Source organism: Miniopterus schreibersii (genome assembly GCF_964146895.1).
Source record: "Miniopterus schreibersii genome assembly, chromosome: 11".
NCBI lineage: Eukaryota > Metazoa > Chordata > Mammalia > Chiroptera > Miniopteridae > Miniopterus > Miniopterus schreibersii.
This window is the reverse complement of record NC_138111.1, coordinates 38,314,911-38,328,405: the sequence shown is the minus strand read 5'-3', so window position 1 is coordinate 38,328,405 and position 13,495 is coordinate 38,314,911. Positions and strand designations below refer to the sequence as shown.

The following is a 13,495-nucleotide window of genomic DNA, read 5'->3' as shown; positions in this document are numbered from 1 at the left end:
AGAGACCCAGGAAAACTGAGTAACTTTTCAAAATGACTGAAGCCGCTACCTTAAAAAAAAATCTTCATCTAAAGACCAAAGATGTTAAGGGTGGGGGAAGTCAGTTATGGGAGGTTACTAGGAAAGGCCCTGTAAACAGAGGTAAGGCTGTTTATGTAGCTAAGTAGTCATCTTCTGTACTGATAAGAGTTTCTAAACATAAGGTCATCCCCCTTTTTCTGGAACAGCCTGGGAGACACCCTTACAAGTGGAGATTTTCCTTACAAATGTAAATGTCTTTCACAAAGGGTAACTTCTATGGTGGCACCTCAGTTTTCAAACGTCTCCATTGACGAACATTTTGGTTTACCAATGCTGTAAACCTGGAAGTCAACGCTTCGGTTTTTGAACAGGCCTTGGAAGTAGAACACGCCCCGCTGCTCTCGCTGAGGGCAAGGTCCTGAGGCCCAGCTGTGGGCTGTGGAGCCCTTGGTTTTTGAATGTTTCAGAGCTGGAACGGTCTTCTGGAACAGAGTACGTTCTAAAACCGAGGGACCACTGTACGTGGTTTTCAGAGTTTCTCCCATGTCTGCAGCTTCTTAAAATTAACCAACCTAAAATCATCCTTATGCCAAAGAGACATATTCTGGGGAGACAAATTCTGTTCCTCTACAACCTGCCATCTTCAAACCTATACAGCATGTTGCTGTACTGACACTGTAGGCAATAGTAATGCAATGGGGAGAATTTGTGTAATGTGTTGCACTATGATGTTACAACTGTTAGTGTCACTAGGCAATAGAAATTTTCAACTCTATTATAATCTTAGGGGACCACTGTTATATATGTGGCTGGCCTGTTGTTGACCGAAATGCTACACAGGACTGTAAAGGTGTTATAGCATAGTAAAAGCTATGAAAATTCCAAGACAAGCAGAATAGGGAAACTGAGACCTATAGTTAAACAGCAGTTTGCACCCATCCAGTAAATCCTATTTTCCCCAAACCAAGGATATTTAAGAGTAAATGGTTTGCATTTCTCCTCCCCAGCCAGAGGGTAAATAGCTTAAATCACACAACTCAGGGAGGCAGACAACAGAACTCCAATTAGTGCCATTTGCCAACTATACCCAAGGAAAGACAAATTGTGGAGGGGGTACACATTTGTAATACTTTCAACAATAAAGATAAATTTAAAGAAATAAATAAAATAAAAATAAGTTGATAAAAAAATTAAAAAAATGTCATTGGTATTTTTCACAGAAATAGAAAAAACAATCCTAAAATTTGTATGGAACCACTAAATAAATAAATAAATAAATAAATCTCATTTTGGTATATCAGCATACAGCTGATGAATATTCTATTGATTTACTTCTAAGACCTCCCCTAAACACTCAGCCTTTAAAACCCCTGAAAATGAAGGTCTTAGGACACTCTCCTTCCAGGAAGCAAGCCTGTGCCATTCTTTCCCCCTCTTCTTCCCCCACAGGCATGTGTCCCCTAACCTCTAAGGGACCCCATGAAACTTGCAACCAGAGGAGGAACGGGCAGTGGCAACTCATCCTGGACTAACCCCCTAAACCTGTCTTCAGGTCCCCTTTTCCTCCTTTTCTTTGACTTCCCAGTGGCCAAAGCAGCCCAACCTAAGCTCTCCTGTTCTTCTTCTATGCCTTTTCTGTTTCATTGTCCTAAGTATTTTTGCTGCAGTCAATAAATTTTTTCTTTCTTGCCTACAATTTTTGTTTTGATTGAAATCTTTCCCTCAAGAAGACAAGAACCGAGGTCTCCTCCTCGTTCCCCCACCACCTCGAGTTGGTTCTCCTGGCAACCGATCCCCAAAGTCACATCAGTCTCCCCACTTAGGAAATTCTAAGGATTTTATTTATTTATTTATTTATTTATTTATTTATTTATTTATTTATTTATTTATAAAATCCTCAGAGAGTGGAAGGGAGAGAGAAACATCAGTGTGAGAGAGACATATCGATTGGTTGCCTCCCACGAGAGACCCAGCCAGGGCTGGGACTGAGCCTACAATGGAGGTATGTGCTCTTGGCTGGAATTGAACCCAGGACCCTTTGGTCCACAGGCCAGGGCTCAAACCACTGAGCCAAAACAGCTAGGGTGGAAATTCCAAGGATTTTAGAAGTTTTATATTAAAAAAGGGGACACAGACCAAATACCTATTTCTTTTATAAATCACAATATTATAAAGGGGACTACACATTTTAGTGCTCAGTGACTATTCTTCAAAGTACAGCTGTTGTGCTCACATGCCTAGATTGGAGGAACTTTCAACATTAGTCATAGTGCTCAAACCATTGAGTCTGTGTAGCCAGTCCCTACAGACATCAAACCATTGGCTCTGTGTCATCAGTCCCTACAGACATCTCCAAATTTTAACTTGTTTTCTATAATTAGAATTTTTCACTTTCAGTATTGGCTAGGGTTCAGGGGCTGGGCTCTTTATGCAGATTGGGCCACCTCCATCCCAAATAAAACCTCTGCTTATCAGGATGTGGGCAGATTTACTCAGCTGCTGGAACAAAACCGAAGGCCTCCAACTCTTCTCCTAGGAAACAATGGGTTGCTACTTGATCTATATCGTTTTGTTTTTCTTTACCTAAGAGATTCACTTTTGTGACTCCATGAAGGTCAAAAAAGATCAAACAAACAACAAACGTCAACCAGCTCTACTCCATTCGATTATAACATCTGGAAGCATTTAAAGTAAAAAGATAAATACATATGTACCTAGGGCAACTCGCCTTCTGCTCTTATGTGTCATTTTGATCTGACCTATAATGTCAAAGTGTAGCCATACAAGATAAATGATTTAGTAAGTCCAATCATTGTAGATACCCAGACTACATAATGAATAATATTTTAGGCCCATTCACTAGGAAATTAGTGCTTTTTCCCATTTAGTCATCTGAAATGGCTGACCTTTAGCCAATACTTTTTTCAAAGAACAGCTACTGTTACACTGCAAGATCAGAGAATTCAAAGCAGAGTGGTAAATAGCCTCTTTTTAATTTGGGAACTGCGCATACTCTACTATTTCTGACCTATTGATTATAAAAATTCATCAAACTATTTTTATCTTCAGTGAAATCTCATTGAATTAGCTCTTGAATTTAAAACTTTAATTTATGGAGTATGTTGCATCCCAGTCAATATTTACATGTGCACAGTTGCAGAAGGCAGTTGCTTAAAGCAAAGCCATCCATCAAAGAAAGGGAGGTGCCTGCAATTATATTATATTAACGAGACTTGCCAAGTAAAAAAAGAGAATGTGTTTTGGTATATGGAAAAAACAAATGCACTTGGTTTCATGACTTTCCTACCACTTACTTTTTCAATGACTGTCTAATTCAAATCATAAACATTTTTATGGGCATCCTTTTTAGTAATCTTCACTCTATCAGCTTGAACTGAGTAATGCTGGAAATTTCAATCATTACATTTCTTATAATGATAGTTGTTGCCATGGAGGGAGTCATCTCAGATTCAAGGCTGAGTTTTGTATACCTTGGTTACATGGAGTTAGATGACCCTCCTCTTCCTAAGAGTATTCCAAGAGGGTGTTGAGAAACAACAGAAGTGTAGTTCACACTTGGGGGTCAGATGTTGTCTGATATGCCTGGTAGATTTGAGGTTGGAGTGCACATGTGTTAGAGGTACTGAAACTGGACAATAATGGGTCCGGCCAGGCTGCCTGTCACCACTTGAGCCAATTAAGCAGACACAAGGTTGAATCATATATAAGTGTTTATTCCAATATTGCCGGCAATATGGGAGAACAGGGGGTCATCCATGAAAATCTGCTCTAACCTCCTCTCCCCAATAAGCCAGATGCTTACACTGGGTAGAAGGACAAAGATTACATGGGAAAGTAGGCAAAGGAATTGCAGGCATGGGGAAGTAGGCAAAATGGATAAGAATGGGTATAATTGTTCAATGCAGGATGGGGTTTGAGGGGCGCCTCCCCCTCTGGATGGAGAGGATGCAGGCTAGGGGTACCAAAGGGCAGGCACCTCCGGGAACAAGGCTGTTATCTTTCCATGATAAAAGAATGGATCACATTCCAAATGTTAACTCCCATGTCCCAGGACATACAACTCCCAGCCAGGTTAAAAAGTGCTTTTTCTAATTGGAACAGAACAATCATAGTTAACAAAACATGATTAATATTTCTTATAACTATAGCTAAAAATCATGGTCAACAGAGTATAATCAACATCTCTGCCCCCAACAATAGGAGTACAAAGTGACAAGTTTTGTGAAGCCACATGGAGTCCCTAAAACTGAATTCACCATAAGAAAAATGTTCAGTGGAACAAATCAGACTCAGGTACAGGCCAGATGTTGGAGGACCTGTGAGAATGAAAGAGGTGTTGTGTTCAAGTGTGGCAGCTGATACTAAAAATCTTTCCTAATAAAACCACCTTGTGTGTCAGTTCAGAGAGAAAATAAACAAAGCTGTCTCACTATATTTGCTACCCCAAATCCCAGGAGTGTGCTGTTTTTTACCTTCCCCTCTTGCTGCCCAATACTCCCGAGAGTCCTCAAGGAGGGCATAACAGACAGGGCTATTACTCTACTTGCCATTCTCTGTGTGCATTACTGGCTGGGAAGAAACTTGGGCTGAAAAAAAAACAGTGAGAGGAGCGTGGTCCACAGAGTTCTGGTGTGGCTAACAGAGACACCAATGTTGGGATCAGTGTGCAATGACCAGAAATGACTTGTAAGAGCTTCCTGAGTGATTCTGACATACTGGGCAATGGGGAGGAAGAAACTCTCAGCAAGGGCCTGGAATTCTTTCAAGAACAAGTCTGAGTGTAACTGATAATGTGACATCATTTGTACTAACAGTTAAAAAAGTCAAGAGCCATTGGGTGATATTATTTATTATCATTTTATTAGTAGTTTTCTGATAACCTTTGTAGGACAGGTCTTTATAAACAAAAAAAACAAAAAACAAAAGATTGAAATGGAACTTCAGCTGATGCCTCCATTCTAAATTATATAATAGCAATTGTATCACACACACACATACACACACACACTTACTGATTCTGTAACTTTTGGACAGCTTTACTTCTTAAGAGGTGCTATGAGATGTTTCCATGGATTGTGTTCTTTTGAAGCCAGTTGAATACTTATAAAATAAGAGATAGACTATACCCAGTAGAAAAGCAAAGGGTTTTGATGTTAGACAAAATACACTAGAAGGAAAATATACATAGATATTGTTAGAAGATAATTTTTAATAAAAAAAAAATCATAGCTATTAACATACAGGGATGATTTTCAAATGTATATCATATATCTACTTAGAATTCAACAATATCAATACAACATTTAACATTTACCAAACATCACTATATGCCTGAAACTGCTAGGGCCTGAGATACAAAAATAATGAAGACACAAACTGCCATGAAGGAGTTCCCAACTTAAAAGGAAACAAATAATTCAATAAATAATATAATAGTGATTCTCTGTGACACAGGGGAAAGAGTAACTGCTTTGGGGAAAGTGGTTTGAGATGATGGCTTCTCAGAAAAAGACTCTCTTAGCCTGGGTTTGGAAGATGAGCCGGGTAAGGAAGTGAGGTCATTTCAGGTAGGGGAAAATCTATGTGTAAAAATGAGGGCTTATCAAATAGAATTTTATTCACTGGATGGAAGTTTCTGCAGTTTTTCCTGTGGGCTAGAGAGCCTCAAGAAAGCTAGTATAACAAGAATTTAGGGAGCATTTAGAAAGTGCTTAAGGATAACACTGGAGAAGTGAGCTTTAATCCAGTTTTTGAGAGCTGTGATAGGGAGTTATATTTTATACTGTAGGCAATGGGAAACCATGAGGTGTTTAAGTAGAGTGATATATTTAGATTCATGAATTAAAAAATAACACTACCTGGCGCCCTTGTAAATGACTCCCTTTCCCACCTCGGTCCCGCTTCTTTGTGGAACTCTCTCATGTATCAGTTGCTTGATACATGATCATCTTTTCTAAAATATGTGATCATCTTAGTCTTTTGATGTTGTAAATGTTGATTTTTGAGAAATAGATTTCATTTCATGAGACCATTCTTTTACTATATTGTTATAATGATTTTTGTACAATAAAAATGTTTCAAAGTTGAGAAGTTATGCATTCTCAATTTTTAAGATCATTTTTTGAAATAGTGGAAATGTGGTTTGTTGGTAGAATCAGGTGTCTTAATATGTGTGGTGATAAATGTGACCTCATTGTTTTCCAGATGCAGTGAGGACTATTTAAAAGGATCCACTGTGGAAGGAAGATTCGAGATCTGAGTGAGTTTACTGTGGCATGTGGGAATCCATAGCCCATTTTGGTTTTAGTTATTTTTAAATACACTAAATTCAGGAAATGATGGTAAAGACTATGGTTTTGAAGACGATGTAGCTTGCTTTATATTTAAAATACTAAGCAGCAGAAATAAATAGGTACTTGAAGTAAATTAGTCTAGAATCACAAACTCTTATCCTAATTCAGAATGTTTCTAATTTAGAGAGAAGTAAGCCTATAAAATGTGGTTACATTGATTACCATTTTAATTCCGGCCACAATTTGAATAGTTATGTAGGGATTTTTGCCAGTATTGTGAACAAATTAAGACTTCAAAATATCTGTTGTGCAATGTCTGCCTATTGTGGGCATTCAATAAACATTCAGTTGAATCACAGCAGTTCTCACTGTAATAAGTTGCTTTCCTCAGCTGGATAATTTTGTTTAACATTCACAACATTTACAAGACCTCTGGAACTTTTCTCTGATGGGGAAGTAGTATGGGGAGTTACTATTTACTACCATAAAGAAGACATCCGTATTTTCTTACAAACTCACTTCGCATCTAACACTGTTCATACCCTAATTAGATCCCCTTCATGCTTCTAGAACTCATTTGGTTCCACAATTATTTCAACAAACATTTATCCAGCACCCACTCCTTGCAAGGCACTGAGACACATGGGAAGAACACATTTGTTGGTATTGGTTTTAGTGTTGTCTACATAGAGGTTTCAGTTGCTTAATATGAAAGTCCAGAGTCTTCCATTATCTGACAGCAGAGCTCATTGTTTTTCATCTTCTTCCTTTCTTTTTCCCCCTGCATCATTCAATACTGATACATCTGAAACTTATATAATGTTATTAAGTGATGTTACCCAATAAATTAAAAATAAAATTCTAATGTACTGAATTCCAGTTCCATATCAGGAAATTGCAAGTCACTTACAGAAGTGGCTGTGGCTTAGGAAAATGGATGTAAGAAAAGGTGAATGGAGTTCAGCTTAGTGACTAAGAGCTCTGGCTCCCTGGGTTCAAATCCTCCCCTTATCACTCACTAGTTGTGTGACCTTGATAAGGGACTAAACCTCTGGAAACCTCCATTTTCTCATCTATGAAATGCAGATAATACTAGTATCTATCTCAGAAGATGATGTTAAGTGTTAAATGTACTCATGCATATAAAACTTAGCACATTGTTACCACCTGATAGATGTTAGGGATTGCTATAGAGATATAAATCTAGGAGAAGGTTTTTCCAGTAAAATTTAGGAAGAAGTAAAGAAAGCTGAGGAGGCACCCCCTGCCTTAAAGGTACCATGTTCTTTTCTTTATTAGAATGGTGAGAACTCAAATGTGTTTCTGAGGGTCTTTTGCCCAGAAAACTTCTTGAAAGAGCCCAAGATATATTAACATGAATATTACCAAAAGGATTTGGAAAACAGCTCCTCAGGTGTGCAAAATAGGCCCACATTACGAAGAGCCGTTTGAGCATCCACTTTTAAATTTGTCCCTGAAATCATGATGTCAGTGGAGATGACAGGAATTAGAGCTCTGAGTTATAAAAATGAGAAAGGACCACAGGTCAGGTTTAAAAAAAGAAAAACTCAGAAAGAACCAAACACATTTAAATCATGCCCCCTCAGCATGCAAGCTATTTGTGATGGAGCAAATAATTTTATAGTTCATAAGCTTAAAATTATAGTTTATAGTTTTTCTTACTTAGGAAAAGTGGCCTTCTGAAAAGTTCATAGTGAGCAAGAGTTGGAAAAAGGAAATTAATTATGCAGTATATAGTATGCAGTCATTAATTTAAGATGTGCAATGACATCAGCAATTTATTTCATATGCTGTCTTTGTTTTCATAGTGGTTGAACAATGTCTGAAAGCTTCCTTAGAGTTACCCTTTAGCTCACGTTCCCAATAGACATATTTCTTCAATAAGGTCTCAGTTTGCTTTTCTTTAATATATTCTTTTGTGAAGGAAGCTTAATGAAGTTAATTACTGTTCTTGGGTTTGGGAGAAGACACTATTATGCTTTCTGTAGGGGACACTGTTTTATGTATTTAAGTACACTATCTAAATATTTAGTAGGTATGAGTGGCCCCACAAAAGGGCATACATATATGTCCAGTAATCATTTGAAAACCACATCTACAAGCTTATCATTGCTAACAGTAACAAACTACAGGTACAAAGGGGCTGTGTACAAATAAATACATGCACTTCTATGTGTTTGATTTAATCTGCTTGAAATTAAGCTTAACATATCTATAATATACAACATGAAACATACTATTTTGAAATTAATATTGTATTTAACATATTCATAAGCATTATATTTTTTAGCATTTATTTTCAGATCAAAGGTTAAAAGCTTAAGATACACAAAAATTCTTAACCTTCTGCAAGAAGTCTAAAAAATGATTGAAGACATGCCAGTGAGAGACTGGAGGGGAAGCAAATAGCCTAGGAGACAAAACAGAATTATAAGATGACAAAGAAGTTAGAAAAAGGAGAAGACTGATTGAAAATGGGGGGGGGGGGGAGGAAAGTAATACAGGAATTATTAAACAGAAGCATTGGATTCAAGTAACCAAAAGCTATAATTAAAGTAGAAGTTGAAAGTATTTCAAATATGTATTATGACTATGAGGAACAGAATTTCAGATGTTAGGACCTTGTGTTTACCATATGAACAAATAAAGTATTTAATTCTTAATTATAAAGATTTTGAAGAATATATGTTAGTTATGATATATTTCCAATAAATAATTATGTTCCAAGAGCGCACAGGGTATAACAGAAGAGGGTCTGACAACTTACTTGAGAAAATGGAGCCCTTCCTTAGTAATAGGGATAGATAGAGTATGTTTCTCCTCTCCTGCTGGCAGAAACCCACGAGTGGTTTTCTTTGTGAACACTGGATATTTACTGGTTTAGCCAAGGGAAGGATGTACATTTGTCAGGCAAAGAGTTACCTGGCTGATTATACTGAAGCAGGGATTCTCAAAGTATGGTCAGAAGACCAGGAACAGGGGCAAGCAGCATTGGACACCTGGTTAGAAACGCAGATGCTCTGGTTCCACCTAAGACCTACTGAATCAGAAACTGAGGGTGGGACCCAGGCAAAGCTTAGGATGACTGTCCTAAATGGTGGCAGTTACACCTCTGTTGGTCAGATGTCAAGTAAGAAGAGGAAGTATGGTGACATATGCACGGCATCTTTAAGACACTTTTGAAACACGTGTGAAAACCTAAATCAAAGGCCTTCTCCTCTATGAAGCATTCCCCGATCACAATAATGAAAATGAAACAATATTTCCTCTATTCTACTGCCGCAGAAATTTCCCTGGTCAGGATTGGCCTAGTTGCATATTCAACTTTGTTTTTCTTGCAGTGCACAGCATGTTTAATTGACATGTTTGAAAATTAAAATTAAATTGAATGAATGCCTAAGGTAAACAAATGTGGAGTAATTTATCGCATTATGTTCAAATTCCTACTTTAGGGTGAAATCAAGCATAATAGTAGAGGGAGGAAGAGAATACATACATTATAGATTAAAAGGAGAAAAGGGAAGAAATAGGGAGAGAGCTAGATAGGGGAAATGTCAAGGAAAATTTAGGAGTGTAACCTACTTCTACCCCTGAGTATTGAATTGCCTTTGACTTTTTGGTATATGCTCAAATTAGTTAATTTATAGAGATGTAGTAAAATTTTTTTCAATTAAATTTTCAAATTGAATTGAATTTTAAAACTGTTTGGATTTCTACTGAGCACTGAGCACCTTGCTCGGAACTGCTGGAACAGGGCTGAAAAAGTTCCTGCTTTAAAGGAACTCATAGTCTAGGGCAGTTTCTCAACCTCAGCGCTACTCGTATTTGGGGCCAAGTAATCTTTTGTGTGGGGGCTGTCCTGGGCATTGTAGGGCGCTAAGTAGCACCCCTGGGCTCTACCCAGTAGATGCCAGGATCATCCCTATCCTTAACTGTGACAATCAAACATGTCTCCAGACACTGCCAAATGTCCCCCAGGGACAAAAGTTTCCTCCAATTGAGAACCACTGGGCTAGTGGAAGGAACAGACACCCTACAGAAGTTTCGCACACACCATGATAAGTGTCATGAGGCCACAGGGCTGATGGGAGTGCAGTGAGGGGGCATCTCACAAAGACTGGGGGTGGCGGGAATTAGGAAGACATGGAGCAGGAAATAAAGCGGAGTGGGCTGTGGGGGAAGCGAAGGAGCAGGGGGAGGAAGGGGACCTTGGAGGGGGAAGCTGGCGCAGTGGTGGGGAATTACTTGGCCCAGGCCAAGGGCACAAGAGGAGAAAACGCAGAGGCCTGAACCAGTGTGCTACATTAAGGGACCCAGAAGCTGGTAAGTGCCATGTTACCCAAGCGTAACGTGCAAAGGAGGGGAAAGTGGGCTTTGCAGACCCAAGGCCATAGACACATTTTTCATAGCCCAAGGTCAGTCTTCTATTACCCTTTACAGTGAGCTTTTATAATTATCCATTTTTCTCTTGTCATTGCTGGGGAGTCCATTAAATACTTGCCACTATACTTGGTCCCGACAGTTAATAGACTGTAGCATCTTTTATTTCTTTACCTAGCACTGAAATCAGTTGAGCTTCTGCCAAATCTCAGGTGTGGTTTTTTGTGTTTTTTTTCCAGGTTTGGGGCAGGGACATTTAAAAGATGCATGATACGTGAAAATAGAGAAGAAAACAGCTTTAGCTGTTTGTTCCTTTGTTCAACCTCAAACTTTTCATTAAAGTAAAAAAATATTTAAGGATATTGTCATCATTTTAACTGAGTTCTTTTGACTTCTTGTGAGCCCTGGGAAAATGGGAATCAATGTCTTCTTAATGCCTAATATATAGAAGATGCTTGACCAACGTTTACTAAATAAAATATATTTACATATGTTATTTGTAATAGTAACAAAATTTAACTATGTCTATTTGAACTTCTATAACAAAATATCATAGACTGTGTGGCTTATAAACAACAGAAATTTATTTTTCACAGTTCTGGAGGCTGGGTAGTCCAAGATCAAGGTGCTAGTAAATTTAGTATCTGGTGATATCCCATTTTCTGGTTTATAGATAGCTGTCTTTTCACTATAACTTCATGTGGCAGAAGGGGAAAGGGGTTTCAGGGGTCTGTTTTGTAAGAGCACTAATTCCATTCATGAGGATTCTGCCCTCATGATTTAAGCACTCCCAAAGGCCCCATCTTCTAATACCATCACATTGGGGATTCAGTTGCAACATAAAATTATCCAGTGTATAGAATGTTTCTATAGAGTACAATTCGTGATAAACTTCTCAAGGATGTGATCTCATTTAATGACTACAACAGCCCAATGAGGTAAGTAAAGAATTGTTTTTAACTGCATTACAAGTTGTGTCTTATCCTTGACCCTATATTACTTAAGCCATACTCTTCTACCTCCTACACTGAAAGAAAACTGGTAACAGAAATATTTTACATCTCGTTTAAGTGCTTATTCTTGTGGTGATAGATAATAGAGAGGGTAGGCACTATAGGTTTTTATTTCCAACTTTTTAAAAGCGTTAGAATCATAAAACAATAAAGGAGGCAGGAGCCTTTAGAGTCAAACCTTTTGATTTCATAGGTGAGGAAACTGAGGTCACATAGCCACTCAGTAGAGCCAGATTTATAACCTGTATCTCTGGGCTCCTATGTTTGGGTGGACACACCAGGATTTGTTAATAGGTGTGGGTACCTGAAATTCCTATGTCTCTCAAGCAGCAGACCACCACACATCTGCACAGCAGGAGCCGGGATTGCAGAGGTTTCTATTGTACAATGTGTCTTCTGTAGACACATATGTTCCAGAAGAAGGCTGGCTTCAAGGATATAAAAAAAACACATTAAAAAACGATGTGTATGCCTATTCTTTTATACCAATATTGAACAATACAATCTAGGTGTCTAAATACAATAACCTGTTTTATTTTTCCCAGAAGAGGAAGCAAGGGTCCAGAAAGGCTAAATTTTGCATAGGATTTTATTAGCCAAGTCAACATCTGTGTGCTTCCTAGCAATGAGTCATCTCTATTCGTAATAAGTAGGGCAGGAGGGCAGCTGGAATTTCCCAGCTCATTCCTAGGTCGCTGCTTCCTGTCTCTGCTGCTCTTTATTCTTTGTGGCACAACTTGATTGGTAAAAAAGGGAAACAGAGAGTACCCCAGATAGTTGCCTGTACTGACTCAGATGCCTTCGGCTTGTGTTATGAGAAATTCAGGGCAAAACAAATGTCTAACTTTAATGACAGTATGAATAATTGGATCTCTTCCCAAGTTTTGTTGCTCAATATCCCACCCAGAAAGGAACACTGACTACACTCAGGCTTTCAAAGGACAGCTGTGACTGACAAATGCAAAGCTTGTCACAGGTGACGAAGCTCAATAGCTAGATCATCGCTGAAAGAAAGAAAAACACTTGGAGCTGTTGTGCTGTCTCCTTGCTCACATGAAAAAAATCCTTAAAGCCAAAAACTAAATAAATGTTGATGCACCAAGCATTACCCACTAGTCTTGCTTGTCCCCGAGTCTTGAGAGCCCTCATTAGGCCCTCATTTGGGAGGGTGAGTGTGTGTGTCTTTCTCTAGAAGGTGGCAACCCTGAGAATAAAAGGAAAGGATCTTGTTGAAGATGCATTAAGTTCCTATTGCAGTTAACACATCTGGGGCACCCACTTTAGCTCTTAGGATAACCCACTCCCTTGCACAGCTGTTGTTTTCGCATTCCATGTGTACAACTTGAATTATCCAGTGGCCTTGCTTTGAGGAAATTCATCATATCTTATTGATCTTCTCACTGTCTAGGACAATGGGGAGCACAGGGAAAATGCACAACAGATACTGCTGAAACTAAATTAACTCTACAAATTTGAAGTTCTAGGATGCCACTTGATCATGCAAGCCTTATTTTCCAAGACATCACCTGCCAAGGGAAAAATTAAGAGCTCGTAGAGTCACGGCAGGGTTAAATTCTAGCATTCAGTCTTTTTATAATTGGCATTGTTTACTCTAAGAGCTTTCTTTCCCTCTCTGTTTCTTAAAAACAAAGTAAGACAAGACAAAACAAAAACAAAACAAAACTAAACAAAACCCCTGTGACCAAAAAAAAAGAAAGAGCCAAAAAATGAGTAAGTTTTTAGTCT

The 13,495-nt window shown here is 38.4% G+C and overlaps 1 protein-coding gene across 1 annotated transcript in view; it reads left to right on the top strand.

The window, feature by feature from the left end:
- Positions 1-11,095, top strand: part of LOC308563539 (uncharacterized protein) — a gene marked incomplete at its 5' end in the record, with an annotated part of 107,485 nt that extends 96,390 nt beyond the window's left edge. Inside the window, 2 exons of the mRNA XM_081150771.1 lie at positions 6,247-6,301; positions 10,976-11,095. Coding sequence (XP_081006897.1) covers positions 6,247-6,301 — 55 coding nt within the window. The 3' untranslated portion in view covers positions 10,976-11,095. The remainder of the gene's footprint in view (positions 1-6,246; positions 6,302-10,975) is intronic.
- Positions 11,096-13,495: the final 2,400 nt, after the last annotated feature.